Genomic DNA, 22473 nt, shown 5'->3' with positions numbered 1-22473 from the left:
GTACAGAAAGATTTTTTTTAATTTACCACCCATAGTACTTGAAAGAAAAAAGATTCCTTAATTTATATTGATAGTTTCTCCAATTAAATGAAAGCATCTTTAAGAAAGGATGACAAAAATTAAAAGAAGAATTCAGAAAGGCAATGTTTGGACATTTTGTATTGTATTATAAGGAACTGCTGGGAGCCTGACTACTGTGACCTATTAGTGCAAGACAGTCTGGATAAACTTCAGTTAAAAAAAAAAATGTTTGAAAGGCAATTAAAATTAATAGTAGCCAGGGTTCAGATGAAAGAGGAAAACTGGTTGGTTCTGTTTTTGATTACACAAACTTTAATTTATGAAGCATGCTGGCTTGAACACAGAGTCTGAAGGGCGGGGTGTCCATTGAATGAATCAGGTTTGGTGGGAGCAAGGCATGGACAAACCTGTGCCAAAGCACAAAATATGAATAAAATGTAAAAGAAAATGAATCCACCCTCATAAAATGACAACTGTCTGTGTGTGTACAAATGTCCCTGTTATATGCCTTTTGGTTTTGGATTCATAAAAGCAGTGCTAATGCTCGCTTCGTTCGCCCACCCCCAGGTATGGTTTACCGCATATACAGTTTAAAGAGATTGTTATTTTCATGGGAACTATTACATATGCATTATTTTCACTTTTACTTTAAAACTTTTGCAAAAACAATACTTGTGGTTAAATCTCTTTCTCACAAGACGTGTAACGGTGCTCATGTTGTGAAGGGAAAGCGGCTGAACGCACACTAAGGAGAAGCGGTTGTATCATCTGCTGGCTTGTTGCTGCTGCTGCTGGTGTGCTGCATGTTCTGCTTGTCATACTGCACGTCAATGATTTAAAAGCCTGTACAGCAGCTGTCCTTTTCCACAACGTGTCTCTGCAGTTCCCGTTGTCAAGTGGGGGTGCGGGTTTAACGCATGCTAAGGAGAAGCGGTAGGATCATCTGCTGGTTTGCTTCTGATGGCGAGCTGCGTGTTCTGCTTGTTGTTGTTTTAAGAGCTGGAAGCACAAGAAGCATGTATGCCAAAAGCATTCCAACAACTGCTAGATTAGATGTCCGTGAACTTGTTTTAAATGTTGTCTCACTGCCTTGTCTCGCATGACGTTAAAAAGTGTCTCTCGCAGAACGTCAAATTGTCTTCCGAGAAGATCACGTCTCGTCTCCCTAGTCTCCCACCCAAGATTTTTTTTTATAATGGAGAGACTTGTAGCGACTAACTCATGGGCAGCAAGAAATAATGAGACAGTATGTGATGTCACCTATGCTAGAAGGGAAGTAATAATTAAAATTTTGCCAAAGAAAGGATACTACTTTTCTTCTTAACTAAGGTACTAGGGTGTTGTACCGTGTTAGCCATTATGAATGTAGAGAAAAGCCAAGCAAAATGACACCTTTTATTGGCTAACTAAAAAGATCACAATATGCAAGCTTTCGAGGCAACTCAGGCCCCTTCTTCAGGCAAGATGTAAATCTTTTTAGTTAGCCAATAAAAGGTGTCATTTTGCTTGGCTTTTCTCTACATTCTTAACTAAGGTAAAACCTATACCTCTTAAATTGCTATAAATAATTTAAATTATCCTCTCTATAGAGCATAAAAGGAGGTTGGGGGAAAAAAATGCAATCTTTAAACTGTCAAAGAAAAAACGATGACTTATTTTATGTGGTTTGTTTACACATTACACTCTCATCACTCTGTAATCCATTCAGAATAGTTGAATTTTTCTTGCATTTCAGCTTAATGAAACACCAGCAACTCATTAAGGAAATAATTAATAAAAACGTACCATGCAGTGTCTCATATGCTTGGATGACCTCTGACATAAACATGGGTCGCTGCCTGGCAATAATTGCCAAAGATCCTAGTGCTGCTGTCAAGTTAATGCTGGAGATTGCAGGATGGACCATAAATTTCAGAAGCTGTTCCAAGGCCTTCTTCCCTTCCTCAGCCAAAGAGTCTAAAGAAAAATGGATGGAAGAAATCACACAAATCAAATACACACAGTCATTACAGTAGGTATTTCCCATTACAAAGGATGTTGATTAAAACCCTGACTGATTATAAAATGGAGGTGCACTGAGACAACATTTTTTATTACGACTTTTTAAAGCCAGACAAATGTTATCTGAATTTATTTGAAACTTACAGGACCTGTCCTATCTTTAAATAATTGAGATGGGCAAAAACTTTAAGTGATGACACTGTACTGAAAATATATGCCTGTAGGTTACAGTATTAAATGTATGTTTGTGTTTAACTAAATATGTAAGGTTTGGATTTCCAGCAAACAAAAATAGATTAAATGTTTAATGCAATGGTCAGGATCTAATGACCAATCCAGCACTTACTCAGAACCAGTCTTCATGATAAAGCTACACTTACTACCTCCTACATTTTTATATGAAAAATCCTGCAGATGCAGGTTCAACATGCAGACATTAACATTACATACATGTTAAATAACTAAAGGAGGGAACTATTGCATTACTGCATAGTAAATGATTCTGCATCTTAAAAGGTCTCCAACATATGCTGTTTGCAATATAGTTTGATTTTTTTTTTTTTTTTGACTGGTCATAGGGTCAACTATTGTTACGTGTACAGAGTGCACCCCTTACTTCTATGTTTTAACAAGAAGGTGGAGAAATGGCTGGTAACTTGTTAAGGTCAAATTTCACATGAATGTTACAAAATTCTTTTTCATGCAAACAACCACAGACTCAAATTATTAAAAAGTGTAGTAGAACTTAGGTACTTTAAAATCTTGACTTGACATCTAGGGAAATAGAATGGATGAGCTTGTTGGATCTTGTCATAATTGTGCTAATATTCTTCTAATATTCTAATCTGCTAATCAACATCTTGCCACTCTCCACCACCACGATCAGTGAATAAAACCACCTTACCTTGAAACCTCTGTCTACTTTATCTGAAATAAATATCTTACCCTGAAGTTAGAATTATTCAAGTTAGAACATACCTATGGTTTCTTTTAAACATTGTGTAGACTGATGACTAATGATGAGCGAACCTCAAGGAGTTCATTTCACCACGAGTTTGGTGAACTTCGCCAAACTCAGCAGAACACATTTAAGTCAATGAGAAAAGAAGAAATTGAACTAGTTTTGAGTGGATTACAATGTTTTATTTTAAATGCACGTGGGATGCAAATCTGGCTGGAGTAGAGACATCACACATACACAAAGCAGACCAGCAACAATCTGTGAAATGTGAGTTGAAGTATGCTTACTGAAAGTTCTCAGTCTGGATCTTACAGCTCTGTGATGTCACACTGGACTGGCAAAGCATCAAGAAGCGCAGGGGGAAAAAAAATGTTCATCTAATCTGGTCACACAGTGAATTTCCAGGGAGATATTTGGCAAACTAGGTCACTGGAAAATTCAGCATATTTGAGGCGAATTTCGCAGATCAACACTAATGATGACTGAGAAATTAGCAATGTTTTTTGGTACCTAAAGTACAGACAAATCAACTGAAACATTATCTTTTACTGCTTTTACAAAACAATCTTGTTGAAGAGATAGCAAGGATTACTAACAAGACAATTATAAATATTACAATGCTGCTCAGTTACATTTTTTGGATAACTGGAATTATCATATGCTCTGTAATGTTTTAAACATTTAAGAGATTTATATTTATATTATTTGTTTAAATTTATTTAAGAGATTTCAGGCTGATTTATAGGGTGACAAGCACTTAAGAATCACACTGCCCTTTAACACACCACGTGATAGGAAAGAAAAAAAGTCTTTGCTTCTACACTGTTCAAACATGTAGTGGTTTGTGTTGCGTTTAAAATTCAATACTCTTTACTATAACAACCAAACACCATTTTATTTTTATTGTAATAAAATATGACTTATTTTTTATTCACACAGAAAGCAACTTTTCCTCTGTTTAAAGTTGCTAGCACATTTAAAGACTTACTTTCATTCTATTTAGTAACATAACATTATTACAGTATTTCTCTCACACAACGGACTCAAAATGTAACATTAAATTAGTCCATTACAAATCAGTTTTGCATTTAGGATCAAAACTGTCAGATTTCAGTCCATACCTTTTCCACTGAAGCATTACTGCTAATACATCTAAAGATAATTTAGAAACAGCAAAGTGATAAAAAAAAATTGCACGTTTATTCCGATTTACACATATTCGAATATGTGCATATTTAATTACACAGCAAACAGTTCTTATTAAAAAATTCTATCAGGTTGCACAGTTTCATTTCACTAAATGAGTTTATGTTCATGTTTACTTTCGTAAATGCTTATCATGTAGTAAATTATATTTTATCTAGTCACTTTGAAACATTCTGTTTTGTATTTTAAAGTGACTTCTGCTGTTCCTTAAAAAGGGGGCTATATCTAAAATTGATTCTGTAATAACTAAAAAGAAAAATGATTGCTTTCTTAAAATTTGACAACAAGATACATTCAGATCAATAAAGACAAAGACATAGGGGTGGGCTGTTGGAATTAATTGTATTATTGTGGTATTTCTAAACACAAAACACATCTTTAAATAAGGCAACTCACTATAGTGGACATTAGGATGGTCTTTGGGGATTCTCTCCAAGCTGATGTCATTCTCTTGCCTCTTTGGAACTTCAGAGTCGGGTGTTCTAGGTGAGAGTGTGATGATGAGACTTTCTACAAATTTGATGGCATGGGTTCTGATTCCATCATTGTCAGAATCCAGCATCATAATAATCTCATCTTTCATACTGGTCACCATTTCCCAACATGCCTCCTGAAGCTCATTGATCACTTTCAATCTAACCACCCACTATATTAAGGAAAAAAGAAAAAAGTAAAGAAAACATAATGCTGATGTTTAAAGACATGGTTTTTATATTCACATGAAATATCAGGGATTTTTTAAACAACTGTAAATGTACAGTATGTTGTAAAAATTACTTTTCTTTGGATACATTACTTAAATGAAATATACAGTATTAAAAAAAAACTAATAAGAAATAACCATTCTGCCCAGCATAGCTTTTTTTTTTTGTCTTCTGTTAAAACACTTTCAAATATTGCACACCAAGCTTACTTTCTGCTAATTGCTACATATTTGGTTGACTGGTGCCTGTCTGATAAACTAAACTGTCAAAAATTTTGATAGAATTTTGAAAGAAATCCTGGCCACTTTTGTATGGCATTCATCTGCAGCTTATAACACAACATACTCAACTACTGCAGAACCCAAGCCACCCACATTATAAAGCTCAAAAATACTGAAGAATCACTGAAAAGTTCAAAAGTTAATATCCTCTATATACAAGTAAATGTGATAAAGCTTACTGAGCGTATTCAGAGCATAAAAGTATAACTAGGGACGATTTGTTTATAAAAGACCAGCATTACTTATGCAGGATATAAAAAATGTCAGTTTGGCAACAAACTTTTTGTGCTTACTTCCACCAAATTGCTTAAACGGAACACAACATACTGTTTCCAAAAGTCTACAATTATAATCAAAAGTGAGTTAAAGGTATAGATTTATTATCGTGAGATATTGTGGGACTACACTTACCTGGTTTGCTTAAATTATTCTTAGAAACAAAAACACAAGACATTCACTACTGAGGTTTAGGTCATGCAGCAGTGAGTGATGTGCATTCAAGCCCACGTCTCGTACAATTGTTTTTTTTGTAAACGAAGTACATCTGGACCATAAACTTTTTCTCTGTTTTGTGTCCAAATTAGTGTTGCATGTTGTACTGGTAATGAAAAAGTACCAAAAACCACAATTTTCAAAATGGTACTGTTCCAACATTATGCTAATTTTGTTCTGGAAATAAATAGTTGCATACAGGACACCTCACAGTTTGTCACAAATCAATGCAATCGGAACTCTAAGGAGTACTCCACCACTCCTCCATGTAACATTATGTCATCCCACGGGAAACACCAAGGAGCTTAGAAGGGTTCATGGCACTTATCTAAGCAATATTTTTTATCAGTGCTCTGGAAACAACAGAGATCCAAGATATTCCTGAACTACCAAGCCAATACAGTCTCCATTACGATATGCAGGATATGGCAGAGCAGTGAGGTGGGGCATGTATGCCAGCTGGGAACCGGACCAGGGGTTTGGGAGTTATCCTTTATTTGATTTATTATTGTTTTGGTACTGGTACTTGGGTGTGAAAGCTGGTGTAAGTACTAGGTTTGTACAGTACACCAGCATTAGAAAAGAACTAAAAAAACAAAATTTAAAAGAAATCCAGCATTTCTGGATTTTCGGTATTGGAAGTAAACATTAACATTCCACTTAAACCCCTTCCTCTGACACTCCGTGGAATAGCCAGGCAATAATGTGCTGTAGACTTTAAGAAATCACATATTTTGTCCAGACTGTGTGATTAAATCCCAAACCCCTCCATTGCTTTGACGTAATCTAGACCTCTTGGGAGACCCTGGGTGGGGAGTAATAATGGAGTGCAGTTATATGTTATTTGCTTTGGAACCATTTTGGTACAGGTATTGAGGGGCAAAAGCTGATATTGATACCAAAGTCAAAATTTTAGTACCGATCCAAGTAAGTTCAAATATGTTTCACTTTATGATAGAGCACGACCAATTAGAGATTGTTGCCACTGATACAGATTCTGATAAAAAGAACCTCTGATTTCCAATAACCAATATTAGTGGCTGATAAATAGTCTCTCCCCTGGGCTCAAAAAAAAAAAAGTATAACAAAACATGCATATAAATAAGATTATTGGAAAAAAAAAAAAAAAAAGATTGTCAATTAGCAATTTTTCAGAAAAATAATCATAAAAGTAAATAACAGTAGCCTATATATAACAATAACAATACAACTGAATTAAACTATTATAATAATTAAATAAGACAATACTCAAAATTGTGAAACAAGCCTTTAAGATTCTTAAATTCTTTGCAATTTACAATACAATAAATAAAACATTAAAACTCAATTACTGTAAAGAGAAGCTAATACAGGTATGAGTAACATGGTCAAACTAATACTAAAGGGAGGTTATAATACAGGAAGCATAGCTTCTCTGCATTTACGCCATGGAAGAACCACCTCTTGTCCTCATAAATGTTGCCCAAAACACTGTACCCCTGCTCACTGGGCAATAAAAATATGGTGGGCATGCAAAATAATATTTTACCTGAATAGAGAGGTATTTAAAGCAGTTTCAGTTGAGGCTCCACCATTCAAAGGGGTGTCCAACATCCTGTCTATTATAGGTTCTTGCAGATAGTGCTGTAATTCTTCCATAATGCCTTCAGGTTAATTTCAGTTCCAAGTTACTCCACACGTGCTAGATACTTCAGGCACTATACTGCAATACTTTTGTATTTTTCATTTGTTTAGCACACCACGATCAGTATGTTTATTTATAATTTTAATTGTTAGTCTGTATCATTTACAAAACTGACATTTTTCTACTGCCCTGCTCTGCTTTTCTGGTTAATTACTCCAACAACTTATGTGCATTACCAGTGGCGAAACTGTTTTCGAAATGGAAGACAAGGTTACTATGGTATAAAGAAAAGACTAAGCTGGCTACAATGAAATTGATTCTAGCTAACCTTAGAAAACAATCTTTTGATACTGGCACTATGTGTATACAGTAATCCCTCCTCCATTGCGGGGTTTGCGTTCCAGAGCCACCCGCGAAACAAGAAAATCTGCGAAGTAGAAACCATATGTTTATATGGTTATTTTTATATTGTCATGCTTGGGTCACAGATTTGCGCAGAAACACAGGAGGTTGTAGAGAGACAGGAACGTTATTCAAACACTGCAAACAAACATTTGTCTCTTTTTCAAAAGTTTAAACTGTGCTCCATGACAAGACAGAGATGACAGTTCCGTCTCACAATTAAAAGAATGCAAACATATCTTCCTCTTCAAAGGAGTGCGTGTCAGGAGCAGTGACTGTCACAGAGATAGAGAGAAAAGCAAACAAATCAATAGGGCTGTTTGGCTTTTAAGTATGCGAAGCACCGCGGCACAAAGCTGTTGAAGGCGGCAGCTCACACCCCCTCCGTCAGGAGCAGACAAAGAGAGAGAGAGAGAGAGACAGAGTTTGTTTTTCAATCAAAAATCAATACGTGCCCTTCGAGCTTTTAAGTATGCGAAGCACCGTGCAGCATGTTGTTTCAGGAAGCAGCTGCACAAAAGATAGCAACGTGAAGATAATCTTTCAGCATTTTTAGACGAGCGTCCGTATCGTCTAGGTGTGCGAACAGCCCCCCTGCTCAATCCCCCTACGTCAGGATCAGAGAAAGTCAGCGCAAGAGAGAGAAAAGTAAGCTGGGTAGCTTCTCAGCCATCTGCCAATAGCGTCCCTTGTATGAAATCAACTGGGCAAACCAACTGAGGAAGCATGTACCAGAAATTAAAAGACCCATTGTCCGCAGAAATCCGCGAACCAGCAAAAAATCCGCGATATATATTTAAATATGCTTACATATAAAATCCGCGATGGAGTGAAGCCGCGAAAGGCGAAGCGCGATATAGCGAGGGATTACTGTATACTGTATACATATCCTAAGTGCAAATAAGGCTTGCCTACTGTATGAAATCAGGGTTTTTTTTCAACTGCACTTACATCCATTTTGGCATCACATCATTTGTGCATACACCAAATTCTGCAAATTTTGAGAACTGCATCACTCAAAATGCCAACACCTGATCGGCCCCTAATTGGCATCACTTCTGCTGATGCTGACTAGGTTACTCAGCCCCATTACTGGCCAATCAGATCTGCCATATAATTAATTGGTTGGGCTTTACTTTAAAATAAAGTGTGTTTAATATATGCACACAAATATATTTTTATACACTTTAAACCATTGAGCATCTTAGCCTGTAACATTAGTTGAATATATGCAATATACTTGCTCTCTTGTGCCATTGCCTCACAAAAGAAAGGGGTAGGATAAAGCTACCATAAGTGGGTATGTGAAGCCATGAACACTCCAAACATGGTATAAAAAGAAGCCATTCAACAGAAACGCTGGAAACTCATCAAAACCACATGTAGCAGAATAAAAAGCAAATCATTACAATTCATATTGCAAAATTAAGCAAACTTTAGGAGTAATTTGTGACAGGCGGGTATCAGCAAGAGTGAAAGGGAAGGTCTACAGGACGGTAGTGAGACCAGCTATGTTATATGGGTTGGAGACGGTGGCACTGACCAGAAAGCAGGAGACAGAGCTGGAGGTGGCAGAGTTAATGATGCTAAGATTTGCATTGAGTGTGACGAGGATGGGTAGGATTAGAAATGAGTACATTAGAGGGTCAGCTCAAGTTGGACGGTTGGGAGACAAAGTCAGAGAGGCGAGATTGCGTTGGTTTGGACATGTGCAGAGGAGAGATGCTGAATATATTGGGAGAAGGATGCTAAGGATTGAGCTGCCAGGGAAGAGGAAAACAGGAAGGCCTAAGAGAAGGTTTATGGATGTGGTGAGACAGGACATGCAGGTGATGGGTGTAACAGAGCAAGATGAAGAGGACAGAAAGATGGAAGAAGATGATCCCCTGTGGCAACACATAATGGGAGCAGCCAAAAGAAGAAGAAGCAGCATAGAAAGACAAAAGTATGCTGATTGAACTGAAATATACAAGAGTTCTATATGCAGAGATGAAGCTTTTATGAATAACGATATGTCGATTTCTTCATTATTTTTCTTACCTGCAATGCAACTTTGTATAGCTGAGTCATCGTCAGGATTACTTTTTTCACTACATTGACGCTCTCATCCTTAAGAAGCATGTTCAGGTTAGCAATAAGTTTCAACAGCAGCTCATTGTCTCTTTTACTGTAAAACAAAAATACAGCTTGTCAAAGACGCTAATCAAAACAGCATAAAAAGTCATTAGACTATAGAAAAAGGAGAGGAACGATGCCTTACACAAAAAAAATCATTGCATTCTAGTGACAGACTAGTTCTGTTGTGCACCCAGACATTTTCTGGGTTGCAGGAGAAATTAAACATATTCTGACACCATCAAGTACACGCCAACACCACTGCAAGTCCTAATCATGCACATTTCTTACAGGGACAATTTAAAATTGCCAATTAACCTAACTGACACCTTTGGGATGTTGGGACGTAAACTGGAGGTCTCTGTTTAAGACTCACACCGACACAAAGAGAATGCACACTGTCCACAAAAACAGCGGCACCTTGCACTACCATGATATTCCTCCCAAATAACAGAAGATTAATTCACAGTGCAAAAACTTTCAAACTAGTCTTACTACAATCCATCCATCATCCAACCCACTATATCCTAACTACAGGGTCACGGGGGTCTGCTGGAGCCAATCCCAGCCAACACAGGGCACAAGGCAGAAAACAAACCCCAGGCAGGGTGCCAGCCCACCGCAGTCTTACTACAGTAAAATACAATAAATTCTACCAGCTGTCAAAATGTAGTTCTTATATACTTACCAAGCTTCCTCAATGAAACCAATAACAAGTTTTCGAACTTCCATGGATTTATCTGTTTGGAATGCAATGATTTCCTAATAGGAAATATAGACAAAATAAATTAGAATGCTTTACAGATGCCTACAAAATAATGCAAAGAAAAATATAGACATGTGCAGAGTCCACACTGAGTCCACACAGTCTGAGAATATTAAAATTATGAATACAAAATGAAGGTGAGTTGTAAAATAATAAGTATAATATTAAAATAATATCGCATAAACAATTGTGATGCACACCATTTTCTGACTGTAACCAAGTGGAAGCCATTGAATCAAGGACGTTGATTAACTGCACTAGCGCACTTGTTATGTATCTGTTATTAAGATGCATAGCTAGCAGTCACAAGAATATTTAAAGAGTATGGCTGAACATCTCAAGGCTAACTTAATGTGGCCCATGGTTAGATGATGGAATACTTAAAAACTTTTAAATACTGCTGAAAGAAGAAATACACAAACATTAAAGTACAGTAGGTACAAAAGTAGGCACCTAATACGGTAAAGAATTCAAAACCTTACACTACATTTTGTGGAATACTTACATCTAAGAAATTATCAAGAAGAGATGGATCTTTGTTAATAATCAGCTCTTGTACCTGTTGCAATAAAAGTAACATTTAATTATTCACATTTAATTATTCACTTTTAGAAGTGCTTCTTTAAACTCTTGATGTACACAGCAATATATAACTAAATATTTAAAACTGTATTTTATTAACACTATTTTATGTTCAAATAAAATATTAATCTTAGCAATAAGAAAATTGCACCCTAAACATACTTTGCTTTGCACCCTTATGTTAATGATAGCAGACTTTCTTAATTTCAACATTTTACTCATACCAACCAAGTGTAAAGATGGTCCCAAACATTAAAATAAAAATGTATTTAAAAAGTGAGAGTAAAAAGTTGCAAGGAGATTTGTCTCAAAATTTAAAATCACCTAGACCATTACCACAGTTTACATTTCCTTAAATCTTCTCTTTAACAAGATGGAGGGTATAAGAAGAAAAAAAAAATTTCTCCTGACGGTTCTTCTACGGTATTTGCCATCTGATGACAGAATACACAATGAGGTCAAGCTTTGTTTTTTTTTTTTTTTAATTATTTTTGTACATGTATGAGTTTGGAAATCTGTAGGAATGTAGAGTGATGCACTTCATTGGTACTTGCATAAAAAAAGTATTCTTTTTTACATTTTAGCAGATGACATGTCAAAAACACTAAACATAAAAGCACTGCAGCAGAGATTTCTGTACCAATGCTATTTCCATGTTTGAATAAAGTGTTTTGGTTCATTTTGGTTTTCACAGTGTTATAGGGAAGAGAAAACTTAATATAAAACACACAGTTTTCAGCAGCATGTTAAAATTAAGTACATCAGCACTCTACATAAGTGTGTTCAAACTCCATTTCCAGTTGATCGGTACACTTCAATACTAATTTATACAGAACTTCCAATTAACCACAAAGAGAAAGCTGATAATTGAGTATCTTTAGCTTAAATTATTTGTCATAATCAGTTGTAGTGTAGTGTTAGTAAGCTCTTATGAATGCTTTGTTTGCTGGTGCCCAGATTGTCCAAAGCTCATCCTCCACACAAGCTGAAATGAGGTTCCACAGTCACATGAGAAGGCTAATGTCCTGACAATTAAAAAAGAGGATGCATATTAATACAGAATTTTCTCTCCCCATGCCTAATGAATATGGAAGTTTTATCAGTATTAGAAAACTGAATAACGTTCAACTTGTGCATTAAAAATTTAACAATGTATTGAAGATATGTCACAAAAAAATGATACTTCAGTACTAATTCAGTACCAAAGTTCTGAAAACTAACGGTAATACAGATTTTACAATATTGACAGAACTGAGAAAATCAGTACTATACTAATGCTTGACTGCACGTAGACAAATCACTTTGGAAGGCACAATAATACGTGAGAAAAAACTACATAGGAAAATGTCTCGCAGTGGTGGTGATACAGTATCGCATTAACACATGTCAAAAAGAACAGCAGCAGACTGGAAATGATTTTGTGTTCATGCAGGAGAATTTCAGCAGAAAAGTACAGCAAAACACACTCACACAGGATTGGGTTCTTGCCACTTTTAACTCATTAAGGAATTAGTTCAGTAAACTTTATGCGTGCTTTTAAAGCAAAATAACTTTACAGATCAAATGAGATGTAATTGTTTAACTTGTACTGTTACACATTTGTAAAAGGAAATTTAAAGATAACAAGATGAATTACTTTTAATGGTGTCCTAAACAGTCTCAATAAATAAATGGAAGCTTCACACTCATTCCTTGATTGTCATGAGTACTTCTGCAGATGTCATTCAGTCCAAGCATCTGTCCAGTTCACATGCAGTTCAATGTCTCAAATTGAGGAGGAGGACCGCACACAGATCCATAGTTACCATTGGAGGACTAGCAGAGCTAACAATATTTGCAGCAGGTAAACATCAAGGCAAGACTCACACACAGTGCCTATTTGGACTGTCTACACTGGCGATGGCACGTGTACCAAAAGAAAGTTTATTTTAGCATTTCAATGCTTCAAAGGACATCTCCATATTAATATGACATGTACTGTGTAACAGAGACGTGTAATCGTCAAAACACAGTATAATAAATAAAACAGCGTACTTCATTGTTAAATATGAATATCCATCCATTTTCCAACCCGCTGAATCCGAACACAGGGTCACGGGGGTCTGCTGGAGCCAATCCCAGCCAACACAGGGCACAAGGCAGGGAACCAATCCTGGGCAGGGTGCCAACCCACCGCAGGGCACACACAAACACACCCACACACCAAGCACACACTAGGGCCAATTTAGAATCGCCAATCCACCTAACCAGCATGTCTTTGGACTGTGGGAGGAAACCGGAGCGCCCGGAGGAAACCCACGCAGACACGGGGAGAACATGCAAACTCCACGCAGGGAGGACCCGGGAAGCGAACCCGGGTCCCCAGGTCTCCCAACTGCGAGGCAGCAGCGCTACCCACTGCGCCACCGTGCCGCCCTTATATATGAATATGCATACACTGAATTTGTTTAATTTATTTGACTCTTGAAGACAAACTACCATTCATTAGTATAACTGATAAGCGAAAGCACATCTTCATATATCTGAATGGTATGATGAAGAATGTAATGCTTCATCACAGTTATAAAATTTTTTGAGTACAGGTAACAACCACCCAAATAATCTTCTAATTCCAAATTTGTACATGGGCACAAGAAAGAGCAGAATGTGATCACTCACATAAGAAACATTGAAAACACCAAAACTAAGGTCATTTAACAGATGATTTGAAATAAAGAATTCAAGTAAAACTGACAAGCTTGATTTCACACAAGAAGCTTTACAGTTGGGACAAATGTAGAAAAAAAAAGAGGGAGAGATTTGGAAAATTAAAGCAGCATGAGTTTCTGTCATTTGAAATTCAAATTAATTTGACGTATCTGTGAAATATTACTCTTCAGTAGTATATTTGAACCAGCTAATGATGCAAATATAAAATCTTACAACAGCAAATGTTACAAACCTAGTAGTGGTTTACTGACACAAACCAGAGTTTAAAATCATGCTGTTACAAAAAAAGCTTTAAAGAGTTTGTTTAAATGGAAATATCCTGAATTATTATGGAATTCAGTAATTTAATGTTTGAATTTTAATATTAAGTATGAATTTTAAGGAAAATTTTCCCAGTTAGCCTTGTGCTCTGTGTTGGCTAGGATTGGCTCCAGCACAGCCCTGTGACCCTGTAGTTAGGATATAGCGGGTTGGATAATGGATGGATGGATGGATGTTCCCAGTTACTGAACAGAAAATGTTAGAATAAATTTTGAATGTGAACATGTTAAGATAAATCAAGAAGTTCTTGATTTATTCTTCTTTATAAACCCTGTGCTAAAATCCCCCCAAGATTATAAACACCACATTTGTTGTTACACACAAAGTTCAAACCATGCATTTTATTTTGATATTTATCAATGCTAATACTTAAATGATTGTTGGATAAATACTTGATAGATAAACCAGTATTTTAAAGCTGTTGTTACTGTTAGTATTTATATATTTTATATTGTACTACAGAAAATACTGTTCACATTAGTAATGTAGGTACTTGAATAAAAAGCCATCAAATGAGATTTCTGTTTTTAAAAAAATTCACTGGTATTGGTGTCGAATGCACACATTCTGGTATTATGCTATCACTAATGCATTGTGTATAAATTATATGTCCAAACAATGTTAAAAATATACAAAATTAGTTTCAGTTATTGGTTGATTGCCCTTCTGCAAATGTATGAGCGCACCAGACAAGGACTCAAGGAGAGATACATTTAGAGGATGTACTGGTGTGTATGTATGTTAGCTGGGCACTGCCAGTCTCACTAGGGAGATATATGAAATGCATAAAAAAAGATTTAAGTGGGATGAATTGAGTCAAGAGTTTTTCTTACCACAACTAGAGTATCCAAATATTAATAAACATTGATTTTAATATTTCAAATTGTTTGTTACTCATTTATCATGGTATTGATTCTACAGTCTACATTGCAAATACATTTCTGTTTGCTCTGGCTATTGACAAAACAGCCTAATAGTCTCTCAAAGGGCATGGTAAAGTTTGCAGCTCGTTTCCACCTACTCACAGGAGTTAATAAAGTGGCAACTTCAGCAGCTGTCAAAGAGGGCAGCCAGAGTGGTGCCTGGAAATTCTTCAGCTTTCTGCCAAATGGGCATGGAAAACCATAGGGTAGATGTACTGTAAGCCTTTATGCAAGATTTGCTACCACATACTACCAAGTAAAGGGGTTAACACAACTGATTTAGGCAGACATTTTTATAGTCATTTAAACATTTAACAGGGGTCTGCAATTATTTTTACCAACTTGTGCTCATATACTGGGTTTATTACAGCAGAAATAAAACTGTGGGACTGTAACTAAAGTAAGAGTTGCTTGGACTTGGCTGGCTGTGGAGGCTCCTTCACAACTGAAGACTACATGTATGCAGCAGTGTGGTTCATTTTCCTTTACACTGTATCCAAAAATAGCTGCCAAGCAGAGCAATGATTGTGATTTGATGACTTTTTTTTTTTTAAACTTTGATGGCAGCCCTATTTTGTTGCAGTTCCCTCATACTGTTGGAGAAAACAGCTCAAAATTAAAATCTGTCTATATAAGATTATGACTGCAGGTTGATGGGAACTGTAGTTTTTGGGACTGGCTATAATGAGCATTAAGGTTAACCCCAAGCCTAAAAGACTAAAATTTTTATTATTTGTGTTCATCAATGTTAAGATTTGAATCCATACAGAATGTAAATTTATTTAAATTAATTTCTATTGAGTTATATTATATACTGTATTGAGTATCCAAATTCCAATACTTTTCTTAGCATTGCATCAAACTTTAAAATGTTGTCATCATGAGTATCAGCAACAGAGAGGCACTTGTGTATTTACCCCTTGGGGCTTAACAAAGTAAATCAAATCAAATATTATGAGTATCAGCAACAAACTGACACAAAAAGACTGACATACATTTACTTACTGTGTCACCCACGGTGACTGACTTAACTTTAAAATGTTCCAATTATAAGCATAGATACTGAATATGTGAATTATATCACTACGAATAGAAGTGCCAGGTAAAAAAATAAAAGCTGTTCACCTTACCTGTTTTAGCATAGTGAGTTTACTTTCTCCACTAGTCAAAGCTGCCTGATTTAGTAAATCCACAACCTACGAAAAAAAATGAACACACTAAAAGGTATATCAATGTTCAGTCCAAAGACACCCTGAATTACAATTAAGAACAGGCAGTACTGATTAAGCATTCCATAAATCTAAAAAAATAACATTTTCAACATGTGATGGGCAAAATGTTAGAGAAAAACGCATAAGCTGTTGTCTGTAGCTAGCATTACCCCCATTTGTGCATCTGAACTTTAAAAGGTGCTTGCTAATGCAAAAAAAAAGGTTGGCCAGTTTATTACATAATGCAGTAAAATACATAATCACTTATGTCATTATGGGCGGCACGGTGGTGCAGTGGGCAGCGCTTCTGCATCGCAGTAAGGAGACCTGGGTTCGCTTCCCGGGTCCTCTCTATGTGGAGTTTCCATGTTCTCACCGTGTCTGCGTAGGTTTCCTCCGGGTACTCCAGTTTCCTCCCACAGTCCAAGGACATGTAGGTTAGGTGCACTGGCGATTCTAAATTGTCCCTAGTGTGTGCTGGGTGTGTGTGCCCTACAGTGGGCTGGCGCCCTGCCCGGGGTTTGTTTCCTGCCTTGTGCCCTGTGTTGGCTGGGATTGGCTCCAGCAGACCCCCGTGACCCTGTAGTTAGGATATAGCGGGTTGGATAATAGATGGATTTTGTCATTATTTACTGTAAGTATACATTTTCTAACCCTACGTATCCCTTCTGAATGTGGAGAGAGAGCCTATTCCGGTAGCAACAGACATAAGGTAGGGACCAACGCTACATGGAGCATCAGTCCATCACAGGACACATTTAAGAACCCACTCATCTTCACTCTAGGCAAGTCTAAGAAAAAAACATTTAATTTTGAATCATTTTGATCAATAAATGAATGAAAAAAATGTAATAGTATGGATAGTATTTGGTTTATTTTCTTGCTTTAACACTTTTTATGACTTAGATGAAAATCTCACAACATTTTAGGTCAGATCTATAGTATACAGCAATTTAGGGTTCACCAACTTTCTAGCACCACTTATAAGTTATATGCATTGCAGGGCTTATCCCAAGTGCATCTGGCACAAGGCAGGAACTAACCATCATGGGGCCCGTTTGGACACACATCCATACTCAAATCTTTGGGATATGGATTGAAAGCTGAAGTGCTTGAAGAAAAACCCAAATACACAAAGGATGAAGATGGAAGCTCTACCAAATCTGCGACTAATTACAGGATTCAAGCAAAGGATACTGCATCTGGGAAAGACCGGCACTAACCACAGCTCCACTATGACACCTTCTAAGCAAGTTTTGATAGATAGATAGATAGATAGATAGATAGATAGATAGATAGATAGATAGATAGATAGATAGATAGATAGATAGATAGATAGATAGATAGATAGATAGATAGATAGATAGATAGATAGATAGATAGATAGATAGATAGATAATCACATTTCTCTGACAACTCAGTCAGTCGCAAAAAAGTAATAATTAAAAAAAAGGCAAAATTAAGATTTTTTTTTCAAAATGATCAGAATCAACTCCAATGGCACACCAATACTTACATGTGAGAAAATTAAAAAGAAAGATTTTTTTTATATATATATTTACATGTTTTGCAAAGCACACAACATTCTTAATTTTAATTTATATGTTATCCTTGGCAGCACTGTATGTAAAGCAGAAAGTAACCTTAAGGGATGAGCATCCATCACTGTGCTCACTCATGCACACATCCACACTCTTAGTGGAAAAATTTAGAGCTGACAATCAACCAAACACACGTGATTAAGTTGTGGTGGAAAAACCAGAGCACCCAGTGAAAAAAAAAAATCTGTACACACATAGAGAGAACACACACAGTCAGTGACTGGGTGGCCAGATTGCAACTAAGACGCAGAAGCACTAATCTCTGTATTGCCCTGTGATGCATATGTAAAGAATTATGTAATAAAACATAAAAAAGTTATATTTAATAAATGACACCAAATACTGACAAAAACCAAGACTCAGTGAGAAGTGTACAGGAGTGGAAGGTCATACAAATTATATGATATGATTTGCTTTATTATCAAGACAAATATATCTTAATCCATAGATGCTTCAGTTAAATACATAATAAATTAAAAATAATAAATTCCCTGTAGTCAATAAACTGATGCACATACTTTTGCAGCTCTCTGTTATTCAAGCAGGAAGTTCTTATGTTTGTTTGGGGGATATGTTGACTGCTTTTATTATAATATTTACATATACGAGGTGAGACAAAAATAAACGGATTGGTAAAAAAAAAAAAAAATACATTTATTGATGAATGACAGCATTCTAAACATTGTCACCTTCTCTATACTCCCCTTCCCGATCCCTACACCATTCCATACGTATCTTCCATTGATTGAAACAGTGCTGGAAGTCTTCTTGCTTGAGGCTCTTCAACAGGCTGGCCGTTTCTGTCTTCACTTCATCCATTGAAGAAAAATGTATTCCCTTCAGGTCACTTTTGATTTTCAGGGAACAAGTGAAAAAATCACAGGGAGCTAAATCGGGCGAATAGGGAGGATGATCGAGGACAGGAACGTTTTTGTCAGTCAAAAACTGCTTTACGAAAAATGAGAAAATTTGCAAGAAATTTGATGCTGATTCGCTATTCGATTTTTACACCAGACATTATCGCGGCAAGTCGTGTAGTGATTGTTGTGCAAATACTGACTGGGCTGTTCACAGCCGGTCGGCGGTTTGAGAGTGTGTGTAGGAGGGGATATAGTTCTATGATTCACATTCGGCCGACCTCCTGACAGTTTTCCAAGAATGCCCCAAGCCCAGTCAGATTATTTTTGTGTCTCACCTTGTATATATATGTATTTTTATATTTTTTGTAAGATTTTAATTTCCAAATAAAGTACAATTTATCTATCAATCAATCAATCATTTGCTGTCGTACAGTATTGGTCACCATTGGATTCTATAATATGAAAAGCTTTTTCTCTGTTGTGCAGGAAAATATAAGATTCACTTTTATTCCTCAGTAATCCCTACAAACTACATGGGGTAAGTAACATTTAATGGAATTTCTGGGTGGAATATTACTCTAGGACCAAAACAAAAAGTTTGAGTTTTTTCCATTATGTATTTTACCACACGAGTTCTCAAATAAGCGACAAGGGCAAAGTAGTCATGCTGAAAATAATTTATGAAGAAATGCAGACCCTGCCTTACCTTCTCACTGGTAGTCATGTCAATTGCTGAATCATCGACTCCACTGAAGAACTGGGAGGCAACACTAGTCCGTGACCCTCCTGGGTCACCACTGACAGCTGACATGGTGAAATTCAATTCAAGTAAGTCTCAACACCTGTAGAGCAAAAAACACAACTATTTAAATTTAGACCTGTCAATTAAAATTAAGATCTCTTAATATATTTTTCTATATTAATAAACAAAATGCATCCATCTATATGCTGAATCCGTTTATTTAAAATTCAGGATACGATGTGTTTAATCAAAAACGCACCTATGTAAACATGGTAAGCAAAAAAACAAAAAAATGTTGTCAACAAGAGTGTCAAATTTGTGTTTAAAAAAGTTCTTTCACACAAGTATGACATTAATGCCATTCACGGCTTAATAATTTCACAAGGACAAGAGCACAGCCCTGAATTTGCATAAAAGTGCAGACAATTACGTGTTTTGAAAAAGAAACTTCTAAAGGAAGGAGAGAGATGACAGTAAAGACGTGCATTTATTGAGGACCATGGTTAATTATGAAGTAAACATGGCATGATGTATGAACTCTCCCTATATCATCACAGCGCTTTGTGAAATGTGTACACTTTGCAAACAATGAGCATGACTTAAATAACATGCATTCTGTGAGAAGTTAAAACCCAAACTGCAAAGGCAAAAAATATAATAAAAACCCAGAAACAAAAGCCCAGCTTCTTTCTTAAAAAGGTATTTGTAAGGACTTGGGACAATTTACATTTACTTATTTGGCTGACGTCAACATTTACAATACAACTGGTTCCATTTCTTTTGGTTTTCCAGTTGGAGTACAGGCAGGTCAAGTGACTTGCTCAGGGTCACACAGTGTCAGTAGCGGGATCTGAACCCACAACCTCAGGGTTTGAAGTCCAAAGCCTCAACTAAAACACCACACTTAATCAAAAATGTTAATGGGGATGTTTTTTTTTTTTTTTTTATTTAATATGAGCTTAAAATTCAAACAGTTCCGTAGCCATTAGAAAACATCAAGATGTGTGACTGTATGTCTACATTACGCAAAATGCACTGGGAGTGATCCACTACAATTTACTGGCTTATACAATTCAAATTATAGCAAACCCCACCCCAAGTGCAAAACACTGTTGAACTGTTTATTTGTTGAATTTAAAGTTCAGTCTGTGACCGAGATGTGAAGCTATCAGGAATGTAAATTGTATCGCTTTTAGTCAATGGCACACTATTTATTCCCTGTATGTTTATTATTGGCCAGTTTATTAAGTTGCAGTTTCAACTTGATTACTGACAAATTAAACTTGTCTTGTATCTTTCTAGCTTGGATCATTTTAAGTGCCTTTTTAAAAAATATTTCAACCGGTCCAGCATCTTCGTATACACCACGTGACTGGTTGTATACAATTACTACGGCTTATCAAGCGCTTTAAACTTGAAACGACAGCTGTATACGAAAGCGAATGAGTAGTTTAAGATCAGTTTCATAAAAATCCCTTTATAAGTGGATACAAGCATTAGTAAAAATCTCGAGAACAGATAAGGCACTTGATTCGATACCACACAAAGCAAGATTTCTAGTCGTTCATGTCCGGTCACATGAAAACTACTCCGGGTGCACCACAAAAAGAGTTTTAACTTTACTGCGATAATCTATTTACTGAGAAGGCGCCGGAGAGAGTTACCCCCGTCCGTTTCCCGTAGTTTAAGACCCTTCATTGAGGGAATCGGTTACGTCCTCGAATTAACGACCCTTACAGGTTATATAGGCTGCATTACCTACGGCAATTTACCGGTATCGGTAACCTCTCACCTCACAAACGTTTTCCAACTGTATATGACAACAAAAACGTGTCAGATAATGCTGTTTCATTGACGCAAATTCATCTTAGAAAATGCGCCTTACAGTGACTGAACCGCCATGTTGGGAGGCGGGAACAACACCACGTGACTAACGCGAAGGCTTCTGGGTGACGATTTTGTTATTCTAAGCCGTTGCTTATGGATTTTGTAGTTTTCTGTAGCAACAAGTCGTTGCTAGTTGAGACGGCAAAAGAAACCGTTTTCCCACGCAGTTTGGGTGTTTTTTTAAACCTTTTTGCGTATTAGTGTTATTCGATTTTTTTTTGCTCTATAATTTTTATTTTATTTTCGAAACCAGAACTTTTAAAAGGCATACTACTCATTCAAACAAATTATAATGGTCACAACACACTTTCTTCAAAGTCAATTCAAAAGAAAACAAATGAAAATTAAAAACACAATGGAGGAAAAATAAAACAAGATTCTATTACCAGTCAAGCGAAGGAAAAAAAAACACAGTAGCAGAAGAACCGCATCTAATAGCATAAGCTTGTTAATCACAGGGCTAGAATGCTTTCTTTAAAATTGTATTAATGATTTCTTGACATTTTTTTATAAATGTTTTGAACATATCCACTTGAACAGAAGTAGATTGTTTTTTCTAATTTGAGATATACATGCAGTTTCATTGAGTTATAGAAGGTTGTTTGTGATTCTTCCTAATTGGTAAAATACGTCTACATAGTAGTAAGGGATACTGTAGATAGATAGATAGATAGATAGATAGATAGATAGATAGATAGATAGATAGATAGATAGATAGATAGATAGATAGATAGATAGATAGATAGATAGATAGATAGATAGATAGATAGATAGATAGATAGATAGATAGATAGATAGATAGATAGATAGATGTAAAGGATATCACAATCAGTTTCTTCCTATTCACTTTAATCCCATCCAAGAGTACATCAGTATTTGCCATTAACAGATTTGGAAGGATTGTGGCACCAAGGCTATCTGAGAAGTAAAGTGAATTCAGAAAGTATTAAGACCCTTTCACTTCCTACATATGTTATTGTGCTGTAGATTTAATTTTAGAATTTTTCAGAAAGGTTTGCAAATTCATTAAAATTAAATGCTGAAATCTATTGTTTATATGAGTA

The 22473-nt window shown here is 36.2% G+C and overlaps 1 protein-coding gene across 2 annotated transcripts in view; it reads right to left on the bottom strand.

The window, feature by feature from the left end:
- The window catches only part of sympk (symplekin), a 581858-nt gene extending 560411 nt beyond the window's left edge, over window positions 1-21447 (bottom strand). For both annotated transcript variants that reach the window (XR_007936284.1, XM_028795807.2), the window contains exons 1-8: window positions 21315-21447; window positions 19487-19622; window positions 16239-16304; window positions 11079-11132; window positions 10496-10569; window positions 9733-9859; window positions 4586-4835; window positions 1807-1977 (exon numbers count right to left, since the gene is read on the bottom strand). Coding sequence is in view for 1 of the 2 variants with exons in the window: in XM_028795807.2 (XP_028651640.1) it covers window positions 1807-1977; window positions 4586-4835; window positions 9733-9859; window positions 10496-10569; window positions 11079-11132; window positions 16239-16304; window positions 19487-19591 (847 nt within the window). In the remaining variant the exon portion in view is untranslated. The remainder of the gene's footprint in view (window positions 1-1806; window positions 1978-4585; window positions 4836-9732; window positions 9860-10495; window positions 10570-11078; window positions 11133-16238; window positions 16305-19486; window positions 19623-21314) is intronic.
- Between the last annotated feature and the right edge of the window lie 1026 nt (window positions 21448-22473).

The sequence above is a fragment of the Erpetoichthys calabaricus genome, chromosome 1 (assembly GCF_900747795.2).
Source record: "Erpetoichthys calabaricus chromosome 1, fErpCal1.3, whole genome shotgun sequence".
NCBI classification, from domain to species: domain Eukaryota; kingdom Metazoa; phylum Chordata; class Cladistia; order Polypteriformes; family Polypteridae; genus Erpetoichthys; species Erpetoichthys calabaricus.
This window is presented reverse-complemented; position numbering and strand designations above follow the sequence as displayed.